General features: G+C 38.6%; 7 protein-coding genes across 20 annotated transcripts; 4 read left to right on the plus strand and 3 right to left on the minus strand.

Moving 5' to 3' along the window:
- The first annotated feature begins 2 nt into the window (after positions 1-2).
- LOC117653744 lies at positions 3-2,192 on the plus strand. Of its 5 annotated transcripts, none has more exons than XM_034399611.1 (6): positions 3-121; positions 215-502; positions 580-926; positions 1,027-1,287; positions 1,367-1,675; positions 1,751-2,192. In XM_034399611.1, exons 2-6 carry the CDS (start codon positions 358-360, stop codon positions 2,045-2,047), a joined length of 1,359 nt encoding a protein of 452 aa, XP_034255502.1. In that variant the 5' UTR covers positions 3-121; positions 215-357; the 3' UTR covers positions 2,048-2,192. The 5 variants fall into 5 exon arrangements, with proteins under 5 accessions (XP_034255502.1, XP_034255500.1, XP_034255504.1 ...); XM_034399609.1 differs by having other exon boundaries at positions 44-202; positions 358-502; XM_034399612.1 differs by having other exon boundaries at positions 64-214; positions 358-502.
- LOC117653739 lies at positions 2,189-8,389 on the minus strand. Of its 2 annotated transcripts, none has more exons than XM_034399602.1 (12): positions 8,232-8,389; positions 7,545-7,752; positions 7,400-7,459; positions 7,279-7,320; positions 6,992-7,194; positions 6,793-6,874; positions 6,559-6,710; positions 6,356-6,464; positions 6,091-6,286; positions 5,808-6,001; positions 4,283-5,653; positions 2,189-3,919 (listed from the first exon to the last, which is right to left on the minus strand). In XM_034399602.1, exons 2-12 carry the CDS (start codon positions 7,710-7,712, stop codon positions 3,179-3,181), a joined length of 3,318 nt encoding a protein of 1,105 aa, XP_034255493.1. In that variant the 5' UTR covers positions 7,713-7,752; positions 8,232-8,389; the 3' UTR covers positions 2,189-3,178. The 2 variants fall into 2 exon arrangements, with proteins under 2 accessions (XP_034255493.1, XP_034255492.1); XM_034399601.1 differs by lacking the exon at positions 8,232-8,389 and adding an exon at positions 7,827-8,089.
- A 945-nt stretch (positions 8,390-9,334) lies between these two features.
- On the plus strand, positions 9,335-12,438 carry LOC117653974. The gene is made up of 12 exons (XM_034400059.1): positions 9,335-9,730; positions 9,811-9,861; positions 9,939-9,996; positions 10,082-10,160; positions 10,237-10,401; positions 10,466-10,731; positions 10,804-10,852; positions 10,954-11,463; positions 11,557-11,746; positions 11,820-11,924; positions 12,023-12,174; positions 12,264-12,438. Coding segments are annotated over exons 1-12 (1,719 nt in total). The 5' UTR covers positions 9,335-9,637; the 3' UTR covers positions 12,265-12,438.
- LOC117653977 (rabenosyn-5) lies at positions 11,847-15,170 on the minus strand. 3 transcript variants are annotated; one of them, XR_004588270.1, is made up of 13 exons: positions 15,104-15,170; positions 14,739-14,880; positions 14,536-14,664; positions 14,309-14,449; positions 13,999-14,160; positions 13,747-13,925; positions 13,498-13,637; positions 13,310-13,396; positions 13,067-13,240; positions 12,833-12,977; positions 12,643-12,749; positions 12,159-12,537; positions 11,847-11,903 (listed from the first exon to the last, which is right to left on the minus strand). XR_004588270.1 is itself a non-coding variant. In XM_034400064.1 (12 exons), the coding sequence occupies exons 2-12, from the start codon at positions 14,875-14,877 to the stop codon at positions 12,429-12,431; spliced, it is 1,512 nt and encodes a 503-aa protein (XP_034255955.1). In that variant the 5' UTR covers positions 14,878-14,880; positions 15,104-15,170; the 3' UTR covers positions 11,953-12,428. The 3 variants fall into 3 exon arrangements, 2 of the variants coding, with proteins under 2 accessions (XP_034255955.1, XP_034255956.1); XM_034400064.1 differs by lacking the exon at positions 11,847-11,903 and having other exon boundaries at positions 11,953-12,537; XM_034400065.1 differs by lacking the exons at positions 11,847-11,903; positions 15,104-15,170 and adding an exon at positions 14,987-15,085 and having other exon boundaries at positions 11,953-12,537.
- Positions 15,157-18,687, plus strand: LOC117653980 (epsilon-sarcoglycan). Of its 4 annotated transcripts, XM_034400070.1 has the most exons (11): positions 15,158-15,434; positions 15,538-15,746; positions 16,014-16,156; positions 16,261-16,339; positions 16,417-16,618; positions 16,706-16,889; positions 16,965-17,191; positions 17,292-17,351; positions 17,815-17,934; positions 18,011-18,076; positions 18,155-18,687. In XM_034400070.1, exons 2-11 carry the CDS (start codon positions 15,584-15,586, stop codon positions 18,171-18,173), a joined length of 1,263 nt encoding a protein of 420 aa, XP_034255961.1. In that variant the 5' UTR covers positions 15,158-15,434; positions 15,538-15,583; the 3' UTR covers positions 18,174-18,687. The 4 variants fall into 4 exon arrangements, with proteins under 4 accessions (XP_034255960.1, XP_034255961.1, XP_034255958.1 ...); XM_034400067.1 differs by lacking the exon at positions 17,292-17,351 and having other exon boundaries at positions 15,161-15,434; positions 16,414-16,618; XM_034400068.1 differs by lacking the exon at positions 17,292-17,351 and having other exon boundaries at positions 15,162-15,434.
- A 605-nt stretch (positions 18,688-19,292) lies between these two features.
- LOC117653982 (RNA polymerase II subunit A C-terminal domain phosphatase SSU72) lies at positions 19,293-22,150 on the plus strand. 4 transcript variants are annotated; one of them, XM_034400075.1, is made up of 6 exons: positions 19,293-19,341; positions 20,276-20,366; positions 20,468-20,611; positions 20,879-21,018; positions 21,102-21,220; positions 21,616-22,150. In XM_034400075.1, exons 1-6 carry the CDS (start codon positions 19,308-19,310, stop codon positions 21,715-21,717), a joined length of 630 nt encoding a protein of 209 aa, XP_034255966.1. In that variant the 5' UTR covers positions 19,293-19,307; the 3' UTR covers positions 21,718-22,150. The 4 variants fall into 4 exon arrangements, with proteins under 4 accessions (XP_034255966.1, XP_034255968.1, XP_034255969.1 ...); XM_034400077.1 differs by having other exon boundaries at positions 19,319-19,542; XM_034400078.1 differs by lacking the exon at positions 19,293-19,341 and adding an exon at positions 19,556-19,728.
- A 26-nt stretch (positions 22,151-22,176) lies between these two features.
- Positions 22,177-25,104, minus strand: LOC117653971 (large subunit GTPase 1 homolog). Its single transcript, XM_034400050.1, has 9 exons — positions 24,861-25,104; positions 24,620-24,742; positions 24,404-24,528; positions 24,136-24,309; positions 23,380-24,037; positions 23,006-23,273; positions 22,718-22,926; positions 22,501-22,613; positions 22,177-22,425 (listed from the first exon to the last, which is right to left on the minus strand). Exons 1-9 carry the CDS (start codon positions 24,957-24,959, stop codon positions 22,338-22,340), a joined length of 1,857 nt encoding a protein of 618 aa, XP_034255941.1. The 5' UTR covers positions 24,960-25,104; the 3' UTR covers positions 22,177-22,337.
- Positions 25,105-25,138: the final 34 nt, after the last annotated feature.

Below are 25,138 nucleotides of genomic sequence, written 5' to 3' on the forward strand. Positions count from 1 at the left end.
ATCACGTTCCGGAACGTTTCCGCTGTGATCTGTTCTTGTCTTTTTTTTGTCGTTTCCGACCACTGAATTTCTCATCTGCGGTACAACAGCTGCTCTACTCAACTGCCGCCAAATTTAACCTGTAGCTAGATATTGTATTTGTCACAATCGGGAACCCATCTCTATTTTAACCCATCTTATTACGATTCATTCACCAAACACGGTACTGCTTTAGGTGCTTCAGTCTTATTTGAATTTTCTTTTCCTCTGGATATGGATTGGATGTGGATTTGAACGATGTCTAACCTATCAATAGTGGCAGTGCTGAGGAAACAACATTGTTGACATTTCTGCTGTCCTATTCTCACGCTCATACAGATGTCTGGAAAGGAGGATGACAATGGAAGCGATCCTTCTGTTGCTCTTCGTCAATCTTACAAACAAACTATGTCTCCATCATCTTCTGAACCTTTCATCTTCCAGCAGTATACTATACGTGAAACAGTCACTCCAACTAAGCTAGGTAAGGAATGTTTAAGGAGCAACAATATAATCTTGTTGGAAAATAAAATTAACAAAGTATCTTTGTTTCTACTTTAGGAAGCATATCAGTGAAGGAAGTGTCATTTAGCATGTCCAGTAGACAGGGTGAGGCCAAAGCGTCAGCTCTCAATTTATCATTTTTATCTTGTGCTAGTGCTTCACCCAGGAAACAACAGAAAAGCAGATATCTACCCATGTTGCTTCAGAATCCATCATCATCGTCTACACATGTGGCAGAATTTTCAGAGAGTTCAAATGGACCTATTGAAAAGTCTCATTATGTGAAACATCGACACCGAATTGCAAATCCCCACAAAAAGGTCAAAATTGACTGTGCCTTTTATGATCAAAAGAAATCCAGGAGCCGTCACAAACATTCTATCAATTTCAGCCCTAAAGATCAGGTATGGGTTGAGTTTACTTGAACATGTACACTTACAACAGACCACATGTAACTCATTCACCTGTTTTATTTCATAAGTTTTTCTTTCTCTTTCTGTTTAGGAAAAGGAATCTAAACAGTTACATTGGAAGTACATCTTTATCATTTCTCTTGTGCCTCTTTTAGTATTATTGGTCCTACTTAGGGTTTTCTGGCCAGTGAATGAAGAAAATATTGTGATGACAAACTCACTTTCGCCGAGTGCAGAGGAGTTAATGTCTGCAAATTTAGAACCTCTTCATTTTACCCTAAATCAGCAAGTCTTTGGTCAGGGAGCTGCTATATCGTCTTTGCTCAATATTTTGGATGGTTTTATTAACAAGGTAAACAATACATTTCTCTTTCGTTCCTCAATTCAGTTGTTCAGTTTTCTTACTGTTTTTTTTTACTATCCTTTTGCAGGATATGTTGAAGAATAAACAAATGCCTGTGATTTTGTTGAGTGGATCCACTGGAGTAGGAAAGTCCCTCATCTCATCTATTGTAACAGATAAGTATCCTGCCCCAGGAAAAACTACTTTAATTCATTGGCCAACATCCTCACCTGAACAAGTTTTGAAGAAGTTTGGTGAAAGTCATCTGAATCTAGTCGGGGTTGACAGTCTTAATCTCAGCTCAATAACACAGGCATTTAACTGGACAAAGAAACTCTTCAATGAGGCTTTGTGGCAAAATAAACCAATAATTGTGATGCTGTCACTGAATGTTCAGGTGAGTAATAAATGGCAGTAAAAGCTTTGTTAGACTTCTAATGTTTTCCTGCATATCTTTCTGTCTTTGGTTTAGCAGGTAATGAATGGGGACTTCACTGATGAAGATATTAATACTCCTGGGAGTTTTAGAGCACAGGCTGATATTTTATACAAAAAATTGCAGTCTTTTGGGTTTGATTCATATCACATTCATTTGAATGTTCTGACTGCAGATAATGTAAAAGACTGCATTAGAGTAGCATTTAAAAAAAGAGGTTTGCTGATTGATCCTCTCTCTGAGAGATATATAGCTAATATCAGTGAGCATATAAATTACAAGCTTGAGGGCTGCAAGTCAGTTTGGAACAGCTCTGCATCTGTTGTGTTTTAAGTCGTCGTTTTCCCCCCCCCAATTGTATTTTTTAAAAATCTGTGTATGCCTCCTGTCATACTTTTCCTCTGTTTTTATGCCGTATCGTAACTTTCTGTTGATGTCCAGCAACTATCAAACTAAAAATAAAGTGGATTGAAATTGTTTTATGGTCATTTTATTTCTGACTGGTCAGAATGCACAAAAATTAGATACAATCCTAAACATTAAAAGCTGTCAGTTTTGTCACAGTTAAAAGTAGAACAGAACACAGAAGGAGGTGCTACTTGATAAAATTTAGAGAGTAACAGAAATTAGTAAAGCACACTGAGATAATTAAGACTAGATTAGGAGAAAAGAAGCCTTTCTTTGAGTTTAAGACAGGGATGTCTAATAATCCAAAGAGGCATTTCCTACAGACCAACTATAAACAATCAATAAATGAAAAAAGGCCCCAAAGGGAACATGATAGCTTAACAATACAAGGGAGCTACTTCCCAACTACTTACACAGGTGTGCAATGGCTGCTTTATTGTTAAAACATAGCCATTAACAGTTAAATGGGGCAAATATAAAGTACATCCTCTGACTACAGTAAAGAAAAAAATGGAATCCAGCGACCTCAAGAGAAAGGAATGGCTTACAGTAAAGTCGACATATCTACAGGCAGAGCCCTGAAAACACACACAAGGGAAAGTCCAACTAATAATATGGCCAGTGATGTAAAGAACCATGATCTGTGTATTCACTGTTTTAGATTAAAAACTACACAAAAGCAAAAAAAATTATGCAACACTAACTGCTTGCAAACTGACAATAAGGAATAACAACATCTGTGAAAAAAAAAATTGTAATGTGAAAACTCCTTCAAAAGAGCTTAAGCTCTTGGGACTTCCTTTGTTGAAATAAAAAAAAAAACCACAAAATATTTAGCTGAGATTGAAATGAAGAAATGATAGCAAACAACACTAGAAACAGATCTATTGGAAATAAGATATACTAATTTTCAAAATGCAATTTAGATCTTAGGACTACAGTGTCTCTATCTCCCAAACCAATTAATATAATTTCCAGTCTGCCGTACCTTACAGTGTGAAAATTTCACAACATTTACAATCTACTGATCACAAGAGCGTCTGAGCCTCAAGCATCTCAGTTTTTCATCATACCTCCATATGTTTTTGCGCAGAAACCAGCTGGTACCGTTTTCAAATTGGGGTAACATGCAGACGTGGTTTCAGTTGCAACTGGGGTGAAATCATGCAACTGCATTCCATTGTAAGTGGTCTCAATGCGGTTGATATCTTGAGGATTGGATTGCCTACCAGAGATGTCCTCCCGATTAATTTTCTGAAGCTGTGCTTGCAAGGGCTGTAGCAACTGAGGCTGCATTTGCTGCAGTTGAGGCTGAATTGAAGCCATTTGTGACATTGCCTGCTGATGAAGTGCTAGCTGTAGCGGTAGCTGAGACGACACCTGCTGAGGAAGTTGCCTTGGCATCGTGGGCGGAGTCTGCTGTTGAGGTGGTTGGGGTGTCTGGCCCAAGGTTTGAGGAGTATTGTAGGCAAAAGCATTATGTCCCCAAACGTAGGTTTGGTTACCGGCATGTCCAACAAATGTGGAACATGGACGCAATCTGTAAGTAAGAGTTTTTCTTCCTTGGTTTGCAAGGGGATCAGCCAGGATACCACACACAGGGGCGTTTTCGCTGCCTAACATTGAAAGTGGCGAAGCGTATGACTGATAGAAGCCAGGTGGCATGGTTTGCGTAGCAAATCCAAATCGTGCATTATTGGTGTTTCCCAATTCAGATGGAATTTGGGGAGCATTGGCTGATTTATGAGGCTGCGGCTTCTCAGCAGATGGAGATGTGATGGTTTGCTCTGACGGTACCTGAAACAAAAACAAAACCATTAAGTGCTTGTTAAGACTGGAGACTGAGATGGCACATGCAGCTTTGGTTTGGGGGAGGGGGGAGGGGGGGACTGTAGGCAGAAGGGAAGTACCTGGGAGCCTTGGCTTGCTTTTTAGCAGAAAACTAGAGTCTTTATAAAAGCCACCCCCTGGGGAAAGGGGAAAAGCACAAAAGTATAAATGCAAAGTAAAAAAAACAGGGGGAAAAATATTGCTCACAAAATGGCAAAAACAAACAACCACTAACAAAAAACATCATCTAACATGGAAAAAATGAGTAGAAAAATTATTATAGGCAAAAGTTAACTACCTATTAAGAATAAATTAACAAATATCACTTACTGAGCTTGGAGCCACCCCAAGCTTAGCAATATTTCCAAGAATGTTGAATGTTGTATTCAACGTAGCAGATATTATAGTCATGAGCTTCTCTGGTAGTATAACTATAGGGTCATCAGCTAATTGACCACATCCTTGTTCCAGCTTCAGCTGTTTCCGTGCGTCCATTTGTGTTGAAACCATCTTTACTTCTTTCCGAAAGTTTTGGTAAACCTTTTCTAAATCTTGGTGAGTCTTTCCAGCAGTAATTGCAAACTTTTTGAGAAATTCTGGCATTGTTGGGGAAGAATCATCTACATGTTTTGGAATGGAGTCCATCAGCTGCTTGCACATTTGAACCCATTTGCGGAGTTCAGTGTCAACATGATCCACTTCATTCCAGAGCTTGAGCTCGTGAGCTCTAGAGAATGGTGTTTGACTGTTTGTAGTTGCTCTTATTCCACTGACGGTTGCTGGGTTTTCTTGAAAGGAGGCAGGAGAATGACGCTGCTGCAGAAATGACTGTGACAAGCCAACAGCTTGAGTCTGCTGAGCCTGAACCGCTGCTCGATGGGCAGCTCGAATAAACTGCTGATGCTGAGCTTGAACAGCAGCTTGGGCAGTTTCAATAAAACGCTGAGCAGAAAAAGTTTGAAGAGTTTTCCGAGCTGGCTGTGGCAATTTCAACAATGATGGTGGCGTCTGCAAAAGAGCCTGCTGCAAAGGCTTCTGCATTGGCTGCAGGTGCTTGGGCATTGTAGTAGCTTCTGGAAATTGCATATATGACACAGAGCCAGGTGCTGTGGTGCCAGTCAACAGAAACATGGGCTGATGGCGGGACTGTGCGGAATATACAGGCACTTTAGAAACCATTTGTGGATTAGGATGTGTTAAGTTTACCATGTTGTACTGAGCCACATTTTGTCGAGAGGGTGGCAGGTCTGTCTGGAGATATTTTTCCTGCACTCCATCCATTATCAAATTGTTATTTTGTTCAAATCTTTTCCTTGTCTGAGTATATTCCTGTTGTTTGATCACCTCATCTGACCTATGAACATTATTGCCAGATGAGTCCAAGAAAGCTCGTGGGTATGTACTAGAGGAAACCTGCTTTTCACTGTCAGCACTAGTTTTGATTTTTCCAGCATCAAACTCTTCAGCATACTCTTCACGATAGTTACAATCACAATTATGTTCCTCCTCGTCTTCCTCCTCCTCCTCTCCTTCTTCTTCTTCTTCCTCCTCCTCCTCCCCCCCAATTTCCACATAATCCTCCTCAATTTCCACTTCAACTTCATCATAATCTTCATTGTCAGAAAAATGGCCATCTATTGTGTCATGGGAACTGTTGTATTCCATAGGAGCTATCAGAGACTTTATGATAGGCTGATTGTCCTAGGAAAACATCAGTTTTTAAGGTTAAAGCAAATGTTTTTGGTTCATGACAAAAAACATTTGGAGTGGGAATCTTTTACAATACAGGAATTTTGCCTAGCTATACATACTATTCTCAATCCAAACTGCTAAGTTATATGCCATTATAGCTTACCTGTTTTGGAGTTAACTGGTTCATCTTCAACAGTTGACTATTTATTTCTGGTTTCTTGTTCTGAAAACTGTTTGCGTTTTGTTGAGGCTTTTCACATTTTGCAACCACATCATAGTTTGAGACTTTCCCCATTTTCACTTTGAGGCTGGTCTTCATATGCTTCATCTCTTTAGTGACTTTTTTGGGTGCTGATCCTGTTGTTTAAAAAGACAAGAAAATAAGCATTAAACAAGAGAGAGAAAGAGAGAGACGGAGAAAGAAAGGAAACACTTTGTCAATTTACCTTTTTGGATAGCAACAACATCAAAACATGAAGGAAGAGGTACATCAACAAAATCCTCTGTGGATTCATCCGATTCACTTTCAGTTACACTAATTTCCCCAGAGTAAATACTGAGGTTGTCATCATCGCCCTCTTCAAGATAAGAGCGAGGTTGTAGCATTTCTTCATCCTCACTCAAAGGCACAGCCTCATCAAACTAGAAAGAAAACAAAACAATTAGAAACATTCATTTTCAAGACAACTACAATGTACTTAAAAAATTTACCTTAAGCCTAGCCTGTTCAGAACGGTAGATTGCTTTTGAAAGTCCCTTGTGTACTTGCGCATTTAGGCTGCCAGCGCAGGCTGAGTAGTTGTGGTCAGACTCAGTGTGCCTGGAGAGGGAAAATGATTTTGTTGATATAGGTATATGTTCTTTCAAAAAGGTTGTAGTTTGACTATTTTTAAAACAAATAAGTAAGGACTTACTCTTTCAAGTTTGCTAATGCACCCTTTCCAGCACAATTTTTTTCAGAAATGAGTGAAGCATTGAGGGATGTAATCAGATCATTCATCTTTTTTTGCTCAGCTATGTAAGGTTCCAAGAGCGACTCAAAATCATTCATAAGTTCCTTCTTGAACTGTAAGAACAAACAAAATTGTCATGCATCAAAGTAATTGCACAAGATTTCAAGATTAATCACATAAGAGTAGGTTTTATACCTGATGCAAGTAGTTTTTCAACCAAGTATGAGATATTCCATGCTTGCTGACCGTGACAGAACTTTCATCTGCTACAGAATTCCTAAGGGGGGGAAAAAAAGGGTATAAGTATTGAAAATTCAATACCATCCATTCATATCCAAAAAATATGACCATTTCTCATTTGGATTCAAGAAAAAGTAATGATTAAATTACTTACTTTAGTGATAGTTTTGGTTCAGATTCAGCCCTGTTTGCAAAGGAGCCTTTCTTAGCTGCGGATGCATCACCCAGCTTAGCAGCTACTTTTACTCTCGCTACCTTTGACGGTTTCTTGGTCCTCTTCTTATCATACTTTTGCAATTCCCCTGTCTCAATCCTCATTGATGTAAACCGGCCCTTATCAGTGCGTTGTCCAATCAGCTGCACACACAAAAATAAAAACAAAATTACAAGGAGATATTCCGATAGATAATAAGTGTGTTGTAAAAATCATAGATCACAAACCTTTAGGGCTTCTTTGAATTCAACATCACTGTCAATTGGCAGCTGCAAGACACAAGAAAACACAACCCTTTAGTAAAAGATTAGGAAGTCAAAATTCTTTACTTTAATGTACGTCACACACCTCATCATCATCACTGTCTATGTAGAAAATCCGTGACACGGGTTTCATGCAGTGCGAGGCCTGAAAACAAACGATCCAAAACAAGTTGAGAATTTGGGTTACCAGCCACTTGTGTGTAGCCCAAAACAAGCACAACACCACAGACCATTTTAGCGAGGACATCGGTGTAACAGTCCTTATCGTCGATGAAAAAGGCCCCATCAGTTTCCTTCATTAGTGGATGCTTAGTGGCTCTTTTGTGGGCAACCAGCATTCTCACATTCCTGTTCCTGTAGTTGGTGTTATAGCAACTTTTGCCTGCGCTCGGTGCCATTGCCCGAGGCAAAATATTAACGATTTGGGCACTCAACTGTCTGGAATTGAACAGCAATAGATTTAAAAATCAAACCATTGGATTAAAGCACACTCAATATACCAAAGTTCCTACTCATTTTCAGGCATCTCGCGACAATAACAAACAAAATCAGAAGAAGCAGTAGCAGACGGACAAAACACCACTACCAACAATAACAACAAAAACAAAACAAGGCCAACCCACCATGCCTGCCAACGTACAGGCTATAAATTTGCAAACCCGAATTTAAAGAAAAGGGGACTTTCGTAAAACAGAAAATTGAACTCTGCCTGCCTGGTTACTCCATTTGTACGACTGAACTAGAACGGACTCGCCACCTTTGCTTGAGGACTCCACGGACCCCACCCCACCCCCTTCACTTCCCTCCCCCGTCGCCGTCGCGCCGTCGCCATCCTTTTGGCACTCTTCTGAGCCCTCACCAGCCGTCACCTCACACTGCACTCTCTTTAGTTTCTCTGTGTCCCGCCGGAGACTTACCCGATCCCACCCGAGGGTCGGGACACTGCGGGACACTCCTGACTCCCCTGCGTCGCAATAGGTGGGCGTCGAGTCAACACAGCCACCCCCAGTGTGCGCTGCGCTCCTGTCGGTGCCTGGAGCTCGACTGCTGGGCTCGGGCTGGGGGCAGCTCGGGGCTCTACTTGGGGCTGGCGGCGGAGCGGCGGGCTGGCGATGCCGACCTACCCTTTGGCGCTGCCCCTGCTGCCACCGCGCCCCTGGCAACGCGCAGCTCGCACAGCAAAGCTCTCCTCACAACCCCTGCCGCCCCTGCCGTGCCCCCTCCCCCTTTTCGCCCGCCCCCTCGACGGAACGGACATTGATTTTCCTTCCGAAGCGTGCAGCCTCCCGTCCAGCAGCCGCTGTCACCACGGCTAGCTAAGGCCCCGAGTCTACCTAATGTCCTCCCCGTATGCATATGGACCATATGGTGCTGCGGAACAGCACGTCGCACAGTTCATGGTGGGCACCTCCAGGGTATCCAGCGGGGGGCTCGACGGCCATGTCCATCCTCCAACAAAATGAAACATTAATGTGATGTAATTCACTTTTCTTCCCTCTTTTAAATCATCACGTGGTAACTATTCACAAGAAAAATGCCAATAAAGTGACGTTGGACATAGACGGACACAAAACCAGTCTTTGACACCTCCGGGCAAGGGTGGGGAGAAAGAGAGAAAAAGAGTGTGCCAGAGAATGAGAGAAAGAATGGGGGGGGGTCATTGTTTTTGAGGAGAGTCCTTTGTTTCTTCCCTCAAGTTTGAAAGAAAACAAACATTGCGCCTGAGGCGCCTGGAAGGTAGGCCATTATTTCTCCTGCCGAACAGGCCGGCGGGGCGGGTTGCCTACTCCTTGCTTTGCAGGGGTCCTGAAGAAGAAGACGAAGCTTTATAACTCCACGCTGAACATATTTCAGGCGTACTTAAGAGGTGACTGCATCTGTTGCATTGGACAACAGAAGAGAGAATGGTGTCTCCATGGTGAGACAGCCAGCCCAGCCCTTCGCGAGCTCCACCTCCCTTTCACCCACCCTTTCACAACACCATGATAAAGGTAATACTTTTGGTCGTTAATGACTCTGTGGTTGTAAGGTACAAAACTTCTGAGATTTATCTGTTCTAGTACTTAACTACCAGATATTTCTCTTGTTCCTTTAAAATGGTCCTTGAAAACATTCCTCAAGTGCAGTTGCTTTACGTTGGTATGCCCTGCTCTGAAGTAGTATACGCTTCCGCTTCCTGCCTATCCGTTCTGTGTTTGAAACCGTTAAACGTCCGATACGAAAACGAGACTAGAAAGTTGTAAACATATTGTAGAAGATATTATCCGTCCACCTCAATGACCCTCAAGATGAAAACCAGTATTCGTTTCCCGAATTACGCATTATGATGTCTTCCCCATCTTTGGATGTAATCGCCAAAAGGCGTTACCACAAGCAAAAGCATCGCAAATCAAGGAAAAAATCATGTTTAGGAAGGGTTAAGTACCACAACACAACGAACATAATTTTTTGAACATTTGTTGACTTTTCTATGAACATTGGAATCATCCATTGCAGGAAGTACAGGGAAAGACAATTCCACCACCCAAGATCTCCAAGAGACTTACGGTCTGTATAGACATCAGAATCCTTCATTGTGTAAATCAAATAGGCTGTTACTAATTACCCTTTCTTTTTTGCATTAGAGTGGGTTTTGCTTTAGAGGTGCAGTTGTCACATCATCCCATTCTAGAAATCCGAGAGGTTGGTTTGGTTTTTCAACAAGCTGCCTGTTTATGTTTTTTTTTTTTTTTGTTATTTTATGTTTGAGTATTTTCTTTGATGTTAGGAGTAAATGCAATAAAAACACGGAAGAGTTCCACAGACTATGATTTGCATTGCCTCCTTAAAGCTGCCAAAAGTCATGTGTAAGCCTGTAAACATTTTACTTAAAAGCACAAAGTAAAATTGCAGTTCCAAATCTCATCCTGTAAACTTTTATAGGGTTTCAGATCATTCTCAGTCACCTTCAACTGGAATATCTGCAGCAGAAGACATTGATGATCCAATTGAAAATCATCCAAGTATTAGTAGTTATAAACAAAAGCCATCCAAACAGCGAGCATCCATAGAGATAGATGTTGATACTGGGACCTCATGTGGAAACAGGTAAGGGTATGTAGAAATAAATTAATACCGTCGGTTGAATAACTCCATATAATACTCTGTTCAGGGTGCCATTTGGACATGAAGAGCAGGATTCTGAAACAACAATGCAAGTTGAACAGGTGCCTATCTACAAACAAGATAATTCTGGCCATTTGCGCAAACAGTACCACATTTCCTCTGCCAAAGACCATAACACTGATTTCAACAACTCAAGTGAAAACAGTTCAACCCATGCAAAACCAAAGCCGCATATATCATCGTATCAAAAATTTGCAGTTGGTATTGTAGAAGAAGTTGTTTCTGAAAAGAAGAAGCAGTTCCCCAATCTTGGTAAAGTAACTTTTGTGTAATGTTTCTTTGAGTTGTAATGTTATAAGATACACTCTTTCAGTTTCCCCTTAGGTCTGTCAAAGCAAATTAAACAAGAGCTCATTAACATATATCAGAGAACGTATGTATGGTTGATAATTATTATTGGTGCTCAGCACTGAACACTTTACTTTCCACCCAGCAAAGTTATGATGAATTCTAACAAATTGTTGTCTTTTTCAGTAAAAATGCATCTGACATGACAAAGAATGCACCAGCCAAACAAATGCCGATCCCTCAATATTGTAACTCAGAACATTGTGAAGCAGAGTCAGAGAATCAACTGCTACCACAAACAAGAAAAGTTAATCCTGGAATACCAGACTACAAAAGTGGGATGGGCCAAAAATCATTCAAAGAAAGAACTGTGGAAGCTTGGATAGAGGCGATTCCCCAGGGTTCAGCTGACAAAAATGAGAGACTTCAGAAATATCAAGGAACCAAGCCAAAATGTGAAAGAAGCTCTAAGCAGACGGAAAGCGATTTTATGGAAAACGTCAAGAAGGGACACAATATATTCAAACCTTATTCATGCACTTCAAAGGAAGAGATTCCACCTCTATGGTTTACAGATGTAAAGTCTCCTTCGTTTTCGCCTTTCTTAAACACAGGCAAAAAAGCAGCTTCAGGACAGGTAGCATTACCACATGAGTCTCAAGATTCCCATAAAAACAAGTTGAACTGCATGAAATTGTAAGATTTTTAACACAAGGCTTGGAAATGCATACTAATTTTGTCATTTTTTTTTTCTTTTCAATTTTCTTCTGTTTTCCTTTTTTTTTCAAGAAACTTTAATTTCCCATTGGAGAAAGAGCAGCGGTGTCGAAATCCTCCAAGAGCTCTTCAATCATGGACAACATGGTTTAAAGGAAATGATGACATTGTGGATCAAAGACAGCCAGACAGTCCTATCTACCCCAGCCCCCTCTTCATGTTTGACCAACCTCCTTACAAGAAAACTAATGTTACCCTAAAGGTCAGTAAGCATGTTGTATCAACCTAATGTTTAGTCAGGCTTGTTTTTATAGACTTAACAACTTACTTCATAGGAGGGCTCTACATCTGTGGGCACTCACCATCAAACAAAAACAATTGAACATAAGTCATCTGTGTGGAGTCAATTTCCAAAGTTCCTGAAAAAGGATGAAAAAGAGGTATATAAAATCAAATGATAAGCTTGACTTAGAAATGGTTAAAAATAATGATATGCATATATTTTTTCTTTCCCTTTTCTTTCAATTACACAAACTAGGTATTTAAAGGCATTCATGGTCAAAAAGAAATGTTCAGTTACAACCAAAATGAATCAAAGTTGAAGGAGAATGTAGAACCCACTAGACATGAAAGAATTGTTAAGAATCAAAGCCCAGCATACATTCATTTCTCACCTAGAAAAATGTTCTAGTAAGCAGGAATACCAATGAGCCTAGTTTTAATATACAACACTGCAATACATGAATAAGACATAATTACAGAAAATTAATATGTTGCAGGATCAACTGTACAATAGAATTGATTGACTTTAATTAGCAAAGAGAGACCTAGGCAATAAGTACACTTGTTTCAGTGTACTTCACAAGTATTGATAATGAATTAACAACATAGCACCAAACTCAATAACTTTTGTAACCAGCTATATACACTATGAAATTATTTGACTAGCTATCACTTTCTTGCCGTTTCTGTTCTTGCTGTCTCCAGTATTCCTCTTGCAATTCTTCAAGATTACGTTCAAGGGCCTCAACTTCGTCTACCTTATGAGCTAATCTGAAAGCAAAATTACATAATTTAATTTTTGTGAAAAATTAAGCAGCAAGTATACACAAAATCCTACAGTAGTAAAAAGGAAGTAAAATAACAAACAAACCGTACTTTGCCTCTTTTATGTAATGCTTAAGGTTATTCATTTGCTGCACCATAGGATCATCTGTACTGAAAAGTCGAGCTGTGTCTGGTGTCCATCCCGCATCTAGTAAGACCTACAAACAATCTTAAGTAAATCAACAAAATAACCCTTAGAATTTAAGGTTTCAGTATACAAGTCAGCTTTAAAGGAACTTACAGTATCTTGGTGAACATTATCCCGATCCTTGGTGTATGTAATTCTACTTGGCTCTTGGCCTCTTTCTCTAATTTTCTGTTTTTGAGCCTGCATTGAGGCCATTGCCTCCATTTGCTCCTGTTGTATGCGAGCTTTAAGCTCCTGCCTATAAAAATTAAATTCCAAACAATATGATAGTAGCTTTTTTTAATAACACAAAATATTGCTGAAAAGTCTTTATTATGTCTCAAATACCTGCGTTGTTCCTGCATCTCTAAGTACTTTGCTTCTGTAGGCAATGTTGGAAGTCCTAGCATCTCATTACGTAAAAATGCAGTGGCTGCAGCTCGTATTTGTTGCTGCAGAAGTAATGCTCTGCCCCTGGGTGGATTTTCAGTGTCAGCACTACCTAAGACGAGTATCTTTTTGCTGTAAGTGGAAGAAATGAGACTTTTAGCACAATGTCATATGCTTGCACATTAATAGATATCTTCATACCTAAGAGAGTCGATGTGTTCTGCTAATCGAAGCAACTTTCCCCACAATGTCTGTGCCTCTTTCAGCTGATAAGTAGGTTCCCCACAGCTAATTAAATAAACAGAAGTTTAGAAAAGTTAAATTTTCTTGTGAGTAAATACAGCAAATTGTTTAAAAATTGAAATCTACAAAGGCATTTGCTGACCTACCTGAGAGAGTTGCACATTAAAATATAAGTTGGAAGTAATTGATTGGCATCTTGCATGTAACTTCTTAGTCGCTCATAAAACTGAAGTAAGATTGGGCGTGCTGTTCTACTCTCCCTCAGAGCCTCCCTGCTTTCAAGGAGCTGTAAATAAAACAAAAAGGCAAACAGTGCATTTGGTAATAATCTATTAGTTATGATTAAATTGAAGCAGCTACTTAGATTATAACCACAGAATAACGTATAATCTTACTCTTAAACAATCATTACAAACACGCAACCCTGTGTCTATTTGGTGGACTCCCTCTACTAAGGACAATACTGAATTCAAACTAGAGCTAGAGTTTGATCGTTTTAATTTTGGAGTAGGCACAGATGAACCATGGGTGTCACTTGATGCCTCAGCCTGGGTGATAGGGCTTGTCATTTTACCTGAAAGTAGGGAAAACTTTTATTTACAAATAAAACTAAGTTTTATAGATGATAAGAACTAAGAAATACTTACGGGCAACATCAAGGTTTAACGAATAACTGCAGTCATTGCACATAACAAAACCACAAAGACGACAATGGTGCTTTCTTCTCGCCAAATGGAAGGATCTACTACAACTGGGGCAGAGGCGCACCATCTTCTCATCCACCCAAGGTACAACTTCTTGTTCATGTGCTGCAATTAGAAGACTATTGATAACAAAGACTATAAATTATTATCACTGCTAGCACTTCATAAGCTGTTCTTGAGCTGTCACGTCTAAAAGAGATGGAGATGATAAAAACTTGAAACATAAATCATACTGATAAAATGGCTAAGTTACCTTTTCTCTTCAGAGGGTCTGAAGGTAGATCTCTCAGAATCTTATCAAGACGGATGAGCAGTTTATTAGTCTCTACAGTATAGTGCTCTAAATGCTGGCTACGAACAGAGGCAAATAACTTTGTGTGAGAGCGAATAGCTCCTGGAAAATTAAAGGAAATTCATCAATAGATAACAAAATAAATTCATAATAAATAACAACTTAATGCACCCAACCAAAAAAATTACCAATACACTGGGGTTCATACAAACTTGGAGAATACCCAATGACTTTTCGAGATTTGGTGGAAACATCTGAATCCCCAGATGGCAAGCCTTCATTTTTCAGTATTTTCTTTTTGGCTTTACCAAACAAATCTGAAAGGGATGACAGTTCATTAGTGTAAAAGCACAATGTTTGTAGATTTTTTTTTTAAAAATAAGAAACTTACCTTTAAAAGCTTGTAATACGTCTTTGTCCTCATTATGTTCTTTCTCAAAATGAGACAAGAGTTTAACTGCAGTGCCCAAGTCTGCTTTACAAACCGGACATAAAAATCCTTCCAAAACCATTCCGCCTCCTTCTGCCATTTTCTAAACAGAAAAGAAACCTTTCAAAGAACTCAATAAATGAACTAAAAGGGTGTTTCAGCTAATGATGATTGATGTCAAAAAATGAGACAAAAAAGTTTTGTTTCACATAGTCTCAAAGACTCCGTATCCCGGTCATGAAAATAATGAAGCTTTCTGAAAGAGTGTTCCACTGAACGCAGGAAAAAAATTAACTTGGACGAAAGTATACGACAAGTGACATTACCTTTTTCTAGGTTAGGTGGCAGCAGAAAACAGAACAGTGCTCGTCTCCCCCACTCCCTCCACCTACTCCCCTCCCTCTCCCCCATCGCGTCGTCTGCCAGTCGTCTGCTCACGAAAACGCGAAATAGGGATTGAATCTCAGATTAATTGTCATTTTGCGAATATTGTATACTGATGCGATTGATTACCACCGCAATTTTCTGTGATGTTTAGTTATTAAAAATAGCATTTCCTGAGCCCGTGGGACTAAGTTCTGTTCTTTTGCGGGGCGGAGTGATTCGGAAAGGTTACTGTGAGGTACAGGAGAGCACATCACAGCACCTAAAGTTCATGTAAGATTTCTATTTGGGCATGGTCTCGGCCTCTTTTCCGACTTGAATGAAGAAGACCATTAAAAAGATTGTGCTGTTAATTGATGTCAATTTTTGTTCCTAGAAATCAACTAGCTTATCGGAATCTTCAGTCCCCTTGTGGCAGAGAGATGTCATTTCTTTCATTCATAGTCTTCCTTCTTTTTGCGGTTTCTACAACTTTGGCTGTTGAAGAAGATCCAAAATGCAAGGAACCAAATTCCAAGTGTGTTGTGAGCACAAAAGTATTTACTATGAAGGTTGCTCCTCAATTATTCAAATGGGAAGCATCAGGTAACATAAAATCCCAACAATTCTGCAAGCTTTCCATCGGACGTATTCTAATTTTCAGACGTATTTGCCGCACAATTGCAATTTTCACTATAGTTTGAAAACCATCAATCATAATTGGGGGATGCTTCAGTCTATTTGGCAGAAAATAGTTGAATGATACGATCTTGCTTATGGCCTTACTGTTATTTGACCCGCTATATCAGTCAGCTTTTGATCTGTACTAGCAAGCAAATGACCTCTTGGTAATCAAGTTGATGTTCCTTACAGATGATCAGCCAGATCGATACTCTTATCAGCCCAGCCTTAAGGGGTCACCCGATTTACCATCTTGGATGCAATATATTTATAGCAAAACTTATCATTCTGGGTTCATCTATGGTACACCTCCAGCTAATCAAGCTGATTTTACAGTAAGTGGCATGAAACACACAAATTGTTGTCCGCACCTTGTTTGTATCATCACATTTTGCTGTTTAAAGTTGAACTGTACTTTGACTTAACTGATCCATCTCAGTTGGAGATAGTTGCGGTCGATCTTCAAAGTTACAATACAAGCCAGAGGACAATTAACTTTGTAGTTCTTCCAAGGAAAGGTAAGAATATTTTCGCAAATTTGAGTAGAAATTGTTTGATTCTTATTTATTATTAGTGAATTAATTTTTCTTAGCAGAACCTGCTCGACATCAGGTCCATTTAAAAATTTACAACTTGGCCGTGGAAGATTTGTTTGACCCACATTACTTGGATGATTTACTAAGCATTTTTCGTGCAGAATTATGGACAGAAGCCATCCATGATTTACATGTATCTTTCTTTGCATCGGCTGTGCATCTGGGGGCAAGATTGCCTCTTCGACCTGATGAAAAAGAAGGGTTGGATTTTGTTTCCACGTGATTTGTGAAAAGTTTGTCATATATTTTCTTCACAGTTTTATATTGGAAATATTTGTTTATTTTCAGTGTTGTTGTATTCCTCAGTAGTGCAGCAAATTTTTCTGAAAATCTTTTAAGATTAGAAAATGAAACAAAACCTCTGGAAAAATTAAGGAAACAGTCATCATGTCCTCGGGACTTCAAGCGAACGACAGTAGATCGCCTCTTCCGGCAATTGAACTTTGAAGTAGATTGGTGTGAATTTGAATTGGTGTGTATGCAAATTTTGTAGACATTCAACATACCTCCAGAATTTGAAACTAAATTTATAATAAATTCTGTACAGGTGAGAGATACTCAGCCCAAAGAAGACAGTTATGTTTTCATTGATAAAAGTCTGTCAAAAACCTTCCTTTCCTTGAATTTACCACTATGGCATAGTCCTTCTCGCTCGGAAGTTCCAGAACGCTCATATGTACATGAGTTTCTTTTGTCAATCCTGGTCCCAATGTTGGTGATGATAATACTTGCCATATTGCTGTCTTTAATCTTGTGTTTCCATCATGAAGGAATGTAAGTATTGAGCATGATTTTGTGCTAATTTGGTTTAATTGTACTTTGGATCTGTCATTATTTTCAATTAAGTAATTGGGATGTGATAATTTATGGACAGAGATGATGGGTCCAGTGATTATTTTGATTCTATATTTGATATTTGTGAAGATGTCTGGGGGTGAGTTTGCAATTGTGGTGGTTTCAATTGTGGTTTACAGTTCATTTTGTACCCCTCTGGCATCAATTTTAACTGCGTGACAAAAGCTAAAACCATCATGCCTAATATAACCCAGTGAGGAATGGGTCGTCAAATCAGTGTGAATCGAATTAGATTTGGTAATCTATTTCTTCCTGAGAAAGCGCATTTTCATTGTTGGTTCATTTTATCCTTACACAAAAGTTCTATCAATTTCTCTAATGGATGCTAACCCTATGACATGCCTTTTGATTTTAGTTTTGTTTGAGCAATAATATTTAGGTCTTCTAACTTTTTTTTAGTTCCTTAAAATTTGTCTCTCCTCTCTCTCTTTCTTACTAACTAATGTCTTCTTCTTTTTTTTCGATTGATTTTTCCTCAAACAATAAATTTTGTAGTGTAAACAACTTTGATAAATAAATTGTGCTGTTCCTTTCATTTTTAGAAACAAAAGAAATCAGGACACACCAGCTGTCCAAATGGTTCGGTATGCAGCGGTCCAGAGGGCAACAAGTACTTTGCGTTCTCTTTCTGCTCAAAGAGATTCATCACCAGCATTGTCTCGGTACAGTCTGAATTTAAAGAAAAAATCCTTAGGTTTGGTAAAAATTTAAAAAATCTCGTGGTTTCATTTCTTACAGATTGGCGCCAGAGAGGCATAACATATTTGGACCTAATCCTCCACCCTACAATTCAGGAACAAGAAGGTAGGTACATCTGTATGCACCCTTTGCACTATTTTCTCCGTCTCAAATATTGATTCATCCTTATGCATTGTGTTCTAGCTCTAAAATAGATTTTTGACCCTTGGAAAAGCCAAGGACCTGGTATTGTTAAACCAGGGCTTGCGGCGAAACTCATTATGTCTGTTGCGTATCATTTGCTTGAACCATAAGGTCTAGTCAGAGCATATGAGGTTCTTGTTAATACTACAAAAATATTGTGTTGTGAAGCAAGAAAAAGGTACTTAAATGAGATGTGTTTACTTCAACTGCCAACTGTTGTTCTCATTCCACAACTCATGATTGCAGCTTTTTCATTTGATGTGTTTATATTATAACTGCCACAAACTACTGCCTACTGCCATTTGCATATGGTTTACATTAAGTTATTTCTTCTGGTTTCTAGTTGATTTATCCTTTTCACCACGACTGAGGCCACAAAGTAGGTTTGAATATTTCAAGTTAGCAGTACCTAACAAAATATTTGTGTAGAAATTCTAAGCATAGTTATGCTTTCCATGTGAAATTATTAAACTATATAATTAATGTCCAGGCATAGCCATGAAAATCATATCAAATAAATCTTACGCTACTTATAACGTGCATAATCATCACTAACTCAAGCCTGGTTTCGCTTTGTTGTTTGTTTATTTGTTAAAATATTATGTTTCACTTATTTGGACTGATGTATCTAGTCAATTCTCCTAGTGCAAAAATGTAGTACATTTTTAAATATTTGTCTTTTTCTACAGTGATTAAGTAATATAGTGATTGTAAGTACATAATAATTCATTGAATGAAGTTTCAGTTTAGCGCATCAAAATTGAGCTTAACTCTAAGACTCAATGATAGAAATATTCAGAAAAATTTGAATTACCATATCATACTCCCAACACTATCAAGTTCAACTCTAGTGTACTGAACTGTTAGACTGTAGTGGTTGCAGTAAAATTATGTAAAATTTCAAAAGAATAAATTTTTTTGGCTGAGTTTTTTGCCAAGTTTGGTTTTCAATTATTTACCTTACACTCTCTTAGTACCCACTGTTCCTCTCATTTGTTGTAAAATATGTCAGTTCCGACGACCAAGGAAATCATCCATCAGGAGAGTCTAGTGGTAGTAGAGTCCTATAGTCCGGAGAAAGGGACTGTCGATCTCGGAACCTAACATCTCTAAACTTCTCATACTCTAGCCTCAACCCCCAATGTCAATGTAAATGTTGATTAGGCTTGAGTTTTACATTAAGTCAGGTTAAGTTTTAAAGTCAGTCAGTCTGCAGTTTCTTGCTTTCTTGCTTCATACATCGTCGTGACATATCATGCATGATTGATCCTCTGGAAAACGTTCTTTTCCTAGCGTAGAAATAAACTAATAAAAGTTTCCGTACCTTTATTGACTATAGTTCACTGGAATAAATAAGATTACAACTGCGATCAAACATAAATTGTGAGGTTAGATGATAGATTTTATTTGTGTTATCGTTTACAAAAGGTCCATAATAAGACAGATATACTGTCGGTACCTTAAATTATACTGCGCTATAAAAGAGACGAGGCATGGGTGCCAACTCAATTACCTTTTGTTTCCAAGCTTCCTCATGACACCTCTGTCAGCAGCTCTGTACTAGAATCACAGATGTAAAGTAATCGAGATTTGTTTTCAAAACAGAATCATATAATGTCTCACTTGCAATCCGCATAGTTCTCTGATTCTTTTTCGAAATGTTCTTTTCTGTTCGTGGGTCATCAGCTTTGGCCTCATTAGTGTATCGACCGTAACAGGCATGAGAAGTGGCATCTTACTAGATTTAATTGGTACAATTTCTTCAACGAAATTTGACTGACATCAGTAAACTGTCAGGTTTTGTGTAACAAAAAAAAAAAAAAGCAATTCCTTCAGCAAAATTGGATCTCTTAAACCTTTTTTATGGGTTTTCTCTACATATTTTCTCTATTGCAATGTTACTACGTCAATAGGACCAGTGACAAAAGGAGACACAAATATTTCATTTCTTAATTGACCTTTTTGAAAGCATTATTTCAAAATGAGTGATAGAACTTCACCATTTTTTATAGAAGTACTCACAGCAAGGAGCACTTATGTTCTATTTTAAGCTGCTACAAAGAATTTATTTCCTTTAAATCTCTTAAACAACAAAAGTTTTTTACATTCAATATTTTTCAGATATAAAAATGCCGGACAAAGAAAATTTGAAGCTTGCAGTTATCTGTTCTAGCAACATGAATCGAAGCATGGAGGCTCATGCATTTTTAAGGTAAAGCATCATGTGTTAAATTTTTAAATGCCTATATTAGTAAGAGAAACACTTTGATCAAGAATAATTTCGTTCTTAATATTTATAATTTTTTTCTGCAGCAAAAAAGGATACCAGGTTCATTCCTTTGGCACTGGTGACAAAGTCAAACTGCCAGGTACAGCACCAGATAGACCCAACTGCTATGAGTTTGGGACTACATATGAAGAAATCTATCAAGACTTGCTGACAAAAGATAGATCATTGTATCCTTTTAACAAACTTTCATAAAACAACCATTGTGAAAAAGGATAATGAGATCTGGCTGAGTTTGTGTGATTTGATAGAAGGCAAAGTTATTTAGAAATATTTTCTAAAATTTTTCAGTGAAACAACTCATGAGCAGTTGCAGACAGTTGTTTTCTTCTGTCTTTTGCCTACACCTATAATGTGACTCATGTTCTAATCTGTTTCTTGTGGCAGTCTCAATATAGCTAACATTTTAGACTTGTAAAATTCTTAATAAATTTCAGTTACACGCAAAATGGTTTACTGCACATGCTGGATCGCAATAGACGCATTAAAAATTGGCCTGAAAAATTCCAGCTCAGCACTGAGCAATTTGATGTCATATTCACTTGTGAGGAAAGAGTGTATGACCAAGTAGTTGAATGTAAGTGATCATTTTTATGAAGGCTGCCTAAAGAGCTTTTCTAAGAGCCTTGATTAACTTTCTCCAACCCCCTCCATTTTCAGGGTTGTCAAGTAGGTCACCTGTTGATACTGCATCTGTACATGTCATAAACATAGACATACAAGATAACCACGAGGAAGCAACAATTGGAGCATTTTTGTTCTGCGAACTAGCAGCATTGGTGGGTTTGCTCATTAACGCCATCATATACAGTGTTTCAGCTTGTTTGGACCAAAATAATTCACTGTCAGACCCTTGCGCCACCAACTCGCTCTTGACCATGCAAGCATCGTTACAACCTGCGGGCACCTTTTACCCTTTTTTTCTCGTACCACTGAAACACAGGCAACGCTCTGGAAAAAGGGGGTGCTCTATGGTTGTGGCGATGATAGTGATCCAGAAGTGTGGTGCAGGCTTCATAGCTGTCCTTCCGTCAGACTCTCAACTCTGTCTCTCTCCTCCCTTCAGCATACCCCATCAACCTTTTTTTTTCCCAAACAAGCTGTAATACTCTGTACATTTTCCAGTTAGAAAAAGCTTAAGTATGATAAACTAATAGAAGCCTTCTCATTTCAGTTAACTAGCAGCGAAGATCTTGACAATGACATTGATGAACTTCTTAATGATTTTGAAACTAAATGTCAGAGGCCTATAATCCATTGTGTCCTCTTTTATTGAAGAACATGTTATCTGCAAAGTATTTAATTGTGGTGCAGGGCTTAAATATTCCTTCTGTGCCTTCAATCAATTGGCACGGATAATAAATAAAACCTTTCTGATGAAGTCAGGACAGATTTTGCAATGTGTTAGCTCATTGCTTCTTTCTAATATGATATATGAAATCATGTCATGTGCCAAAATACCGCACACATCGACTAGCTGGCATCAAATGTCAACAATTTTGTGAATTATTATTTATTGTCAAAATTCCCTTCCATTTTCGGATTTATTGTACAGAATAAAAATTTACCATAGCTTCAATAATTCCAGAGTATTGATAAAAATTTGTGTTACTGTTTCAGGGTGCAAACCTGTCTTGTAAGCCGCCTCAAAATGGGAGGCCATTGTACAAAATTGTGTACTATCTAGAAATAAAAACTAAAGTATTGGAGAGGGTATCACAAAAAAACAACAACATAATGATAATGCATTGATGGGATCAAATTATTATTACCAACAACAATCAGGATACAACTATTTACAGAAAGTCCCTATTTCAGCACACCACGCAGTTAGCAATGTAAAAGCAAGGCGTTCTTTGCTCCACCTGGAAAAGTTATTGTTCTACAAGCAGTATGTCAAGCATCAAGATGCCCATACAAACGTCGGAGCTTTTCTTTCTTATTACGCTTATTGTGCTTTTTCCATGACTTATCACTGTTCAGTCTGCAAATGTGAAATTAGAGCAATAAACCATATAAAGATAATTTGAATTGAAAAGTAAGAGTTTAAGAGACTTACTCATCACTTGCTTTACTGCCAGTTGGAATAAGCCGACGACCTTTCAAGTGTGATCCCAAATTTGCTTTAAGGAAAAAAGCATTATCCAGATCTTCTGAAGTTTCTTTGTTCGGCTGAAAATTTAAAGGGTGATAGAAAGTTGTTCAAAATTTAAAACTCTAGCCAAGCTTACCTCCTTGAAAATAAGATAAAACAGAAAAGATTAAAAGAAACCTACCCTCATTACTTTGGTGCTTTGAGGAGTAATAGTTTTGGATGAGTGTTTAGTTGGACGTTGCCTAGGAGGAAAGCTATGATAATCCGACTGTTCAATTACAGGAGGGGCATTACAGTAAAGCAATTTCCCATTAACAAAGTCTTTCAGAATGATTCTTGCCGAACGAGGATTGTCTGGGAGACCTTTGTGTGTCATAAATCCTCTGCTTACTGTAACAATAAAACAAGAATGGCAAGTTACAAAATTCCTCTTGATGCCAAACCATTATGAAAAACTGTACTATCTTACAGCCAAAAGCATTTAGCAGCTCCTGAGATGTAGGTGGTCTTGAAGGATCCTCCCCTTCCAGGGGAGGTGGAATCATGATACTGTAGCAGTCTTCAAGGACATGACGAGGTATTAAAGACGACAACAAATTCACGGGTTCCACATGATCTCTAAGCTGGTCAATGGGGAGAATGCCATTGAGAACCATTTCAGCTCGGGTAGCCACAAAACTTGGCATAACCAGTCCAGGACAATCGCATAGCAAAATATCCTCATCTAAATACAAAGTCTGAAAAGATCAAATAGAGACTAATGCGAGGCACCCTTGGATAATACTAGAAAAATTATGATACATTTAAGTACAGTACTGCTAAAATGACTTGACTTGCACTAACCTGGAAATGTTTTGTTTTTCCTGGTGTTGCAGATACAGATACTTTTTTTTCTGCCAAAAGAGAATTTATAGTTGAACTCTTACCAACGTTGGGGTATCCAACTAAGCCAATAGTAACCACATTCTGAGTAACTCTTTTCCCTTGGTGGACAGTCTTCAAAAAGGAAATTAGGTCCTTTCGGGAGAGAAGCTTTGCAGAATTCTGACTGGAATCGGAATCTTCTAGTTTATCAGGCCGTTTATCATTATTGCCTTTGATGGGGGCATCTTGTTCTTTGAGCAATCCATGTTGTTTTAAATGATTCACAGATAAGTCTTCACTGTCAGCAGAGCTGTTCGGTCCTGTGTCTGTCACTCTTGCAGAAGCTTCCTCCTCCTCACTCTCTGTTTCACTGCTATCATCATTACTTGATTCGGCTGATTCAGTTTCCTTGTTGTCTTCTTCAGAGGCGAGGGTAGCACTGAAAAATGCAGCTCGAACAGATAGTGAAGTGAAATAATCAGCCCAATATTGCCTTTGCTTTTCAGTCAAAAAGTCTGCTTTGTTAATTAAGATAAGATTATCCTTATGGGGTGATACCTCTTTAGCATAAGCTTCAAGATCTTTACAGCGAAAAAGTAAAGGGTTTCTCGCGTCCACAATTTGAACAATGACATCACTGTAGACATTAAGTAAATGGTTATATTAGTTCAGCAACATTTTTGAAATACCGGTAGCTTAATTTGAAATTCTTAGTGAGAAAGGAAAACCACAGACCTGCGCTCAACAACTCTCCAAAGCTGTCTCCAAAACTCCAGGTTTTTTTCATATGGGGTCAGAATTAGTCCCTTAGACTCCTGCAATAGTGCAAGACGGCGCCTCCATTCCAAGAACCCTTCCTTTTCTAAAAGATCGAGCTCCTCTGGTGTGGTGGTTTCTGTCCATTTGGGCCTGAAACAAAACATAAACATAAATCAGCTGCCTGCAGTGCGTGAAAGTGTTTTTTTGATACTTTACAGCAGTATGCATTGCATGTCATTCATACCGTCGAGGAATCTGGAGATCTCCTTCATGTTCCAAATGACTCTTTTCAACAGCCTCTCTCTCATCTTTACTAAGAAGCCCAACATTGGTCAGGGGATTCACAAATGTTATGTTCAATTTCTCAGCCTACAAAAATATCAACCACCATAAATTAACAGTGTCCCCAAGAAGCAAGTAAATAGACTACGATAATTAACTATTATTTTAATAAAAATACTTGGAATTCTGTGTTGGCAAGTTCAGCTGTGGACAGGAACTCTTGAAAGGAGCTCTCTTCGGTGACTGACTGAAGATTTAAACGACCCCAGTCATACCCATCATCAATTTCTGTTGTGTGCAGCTAGAGACGAAAGAAGCATCATGTCATGTTGAATTATAAAATGTAAGCTCTACAAGAACTTAACCTACAATAAACATGTGTTGTCCTACAAAAGTAAAGCACAAGATCAAATTTTTACCATTGAGACATCACCACCTCTTCTTCCTTTGGTACTCCCAAACCTGTCTTTAATCAAGGAACGACCCAAACCTGTCGCGGATTTGTTTTTCCTACTCATGATTAAAGCCAAAGAGTCACGTCAAAAATTTTGCAAGTTACAAGTGTTTGCTGCTGCTGCTGCTGCTGCTACTTCTGCTACTGCACGCACGCACAGTTTGACAACATTATAAATCAGACGATCGACGGAAGTTAAATTTTATATCTCTCGGAAAAAAACATTGAACTATCCGCAGACCT

The sequence above is a fragment of the Thrips palmi genome, unplaced genomic scaffold, assembly GCF_012932325.1.
Source record: "Thrips palmi isolate BJ-2018 unplaced genomic scaffold, TpBJ-2018v1 HiC_scaffold_8, whole genome shotgun sequence".
Lineage (NCBI taxonomy): Eukaryota > Metazoa > Arthropoda > Insecta > Thysanoptera > Thripidae > Thrips > Thrips palmi.

What these genes read in the sequence shown, in the direction of transcription:
- LOC117653744 (XM_034399611.1), top strand. Translation starts at nt 358, where the DNA reads ATGTCTGGAAAGGAGGATGACAATGGAAGCGATCCTTCTGTTGCTCTT. An exon ending in AGTCACTCCAACTAAGCTAG is followed by an intron (nt 503 to 579) that starts GTAAGGAATGTT and finishes TTTCTACTTTAG; the next exon opens with GAAGCATATCAGTGAAGGAA. An exon ending in TGGATGGTTTTATTAACAAG is followed by an intron (nt 1,288 to 1,366) that starts GTAAACAATACA and finishes ATCCTTTTGCAG; the next exon opens with GATATGTTGAAGAATAAACA.
- LOC117653739 (XM_034399601.1), bottom strand. An exon ending in AATTCAAAGAAGCCCTAAAG is followed by an intron (nt 7,195 to 7,278) that starts GTTTGTGATCTA and finishes TTGTGTGTGCAG; the next exon opens with CTGATTGGACAACGCACTGA. An exon ending in CTGAACAGGCTAGGCTTAAG is followed by an intron (nt 6,287 to 6,355) that starts GTAAATTTTTTA and finishes TTTTCTTTCTAG; the next exon opens with TTTGATGAGGCTGTGCCTTT.
- LOC117653974 (XM_034400059.1), top strand. Translation starts at nt 9,638, where the DNA reads ATGATGTCTTCCCCATCTTTGGATGTAATCGCCAAAAGGCGTTACCAC. An exon ending in AGATCTCCAAGAGACTTACG is followed by an intron (nt 9,862 to 9,938) that starts GTCTGTATAGAC and finishes TTTTTGCATTAG; the next exon opens with AGTGGGTTTTGCTTTAGAGG. An exon ending in CCATTCTAGAAATCCGAGAG is followed by an intron (nt 9,997 to 10,081) that starts GTTGGTTTGGTT and finishes CTTTGATGTTAG; the next exon opens with GAGTAAATGCAATAAAAACA.
- LOC117653977 (XM_034400064.1), bottom strand. Translation starts at nt 14,877, where the DNA reads ATGGCAGAAGGAGGCGGAATGGTTTTGGAAGGATTTTTATGTCCGGTT. An exon ending in GTTAAACCTTGATGTTGCCC is followed by an intron (nt 13,926 to 13,998) that starts GTAAGTATTTCT and finishes CCCTACTTTCAG; the next exon opens with GTAAAATGACAAGCCCTATC. An exon ending in GAGATGCAGGAACAACGCAG is followed by an intron (nt 12,978 to 13,066) that starts GTATTTGAGACA and finishes TAATTTTTATAG; the next exon opens with GCAGGAGCTTAAAGCTCGCA.
- LOC117653980 (XM_034400070.1), top strand. Translation starts at nt 15,584, where the DNA reads ATGTCATTTCTTTCATTCATAGTCTTCCTTCTTTTTGCGGTTTCTACA. An exon ending in CGACCTGATGAAAAAGAAGG is followed by an intron (nt 16,619 to 16,705) that starts GTTGGATTTTGT and finishes GTTTATTTTCAG; the next exon opens with TGTTGTTGTATTCCTCAGTA. An exon ending in TGTTTCCATCATGAAGGAAT is followed by an intron (nt 17,192 to 17,291) that starts GTAAGTATTGAG and finishes ATTTATGGACAG; the next exon opens with AGATGATGGGTCCAGTGATT.
- LOC117653982 (XM_034400075.1), top strand. Translation starts at nt 19,308, where the DNA reads ATGTTGATTAGGCTTGAGTTTTACATTAAGTCAG. An exon ending in TGAGTTTTACATTAAGTCAG is followed by an intron (nt 19,342 to 20,275) that starts GTTAAGTTTTAA and finishes AATATTTTTCAG; the next exon opens with ATATAAAAATGCCGGACAAA. An exon ending in TCTGCGAACTAGCAGCATTG is followed by an intron (nt 21,221 to 21,615) that starts GTGGGTTTGCTC and finishes TTCTCATTTCAG; the next exon opens with TTAACTAGCAGCGAAGATCT.
- LOC117653971 (XM_034400050.1), bottom strand. Translation starts at nt 24,959, where the DNA reads ATGAGTAGGAAAAACAAATCCGCGACAGGTTTGGGTCGTTCCTTGATT. An exon ending in TGGAGAGTTGTTGAGCGCAG is followed by an intron (nt 24,038 to 24,135) that starts GTCTGTGGTTTT and finishes TAATGTCTACAG; the next exon opens with TGATGTCATTGTTCAAATTG. An exon ending in GCTGCTAAATGCTTTTGGCT is followed by an intron (nt 22,927 to 23,005) that starts GTAAGATAGTAC and finishes TTATTGTTACAG; the next exon opens with TAAGCAGAGGATTTATGACA.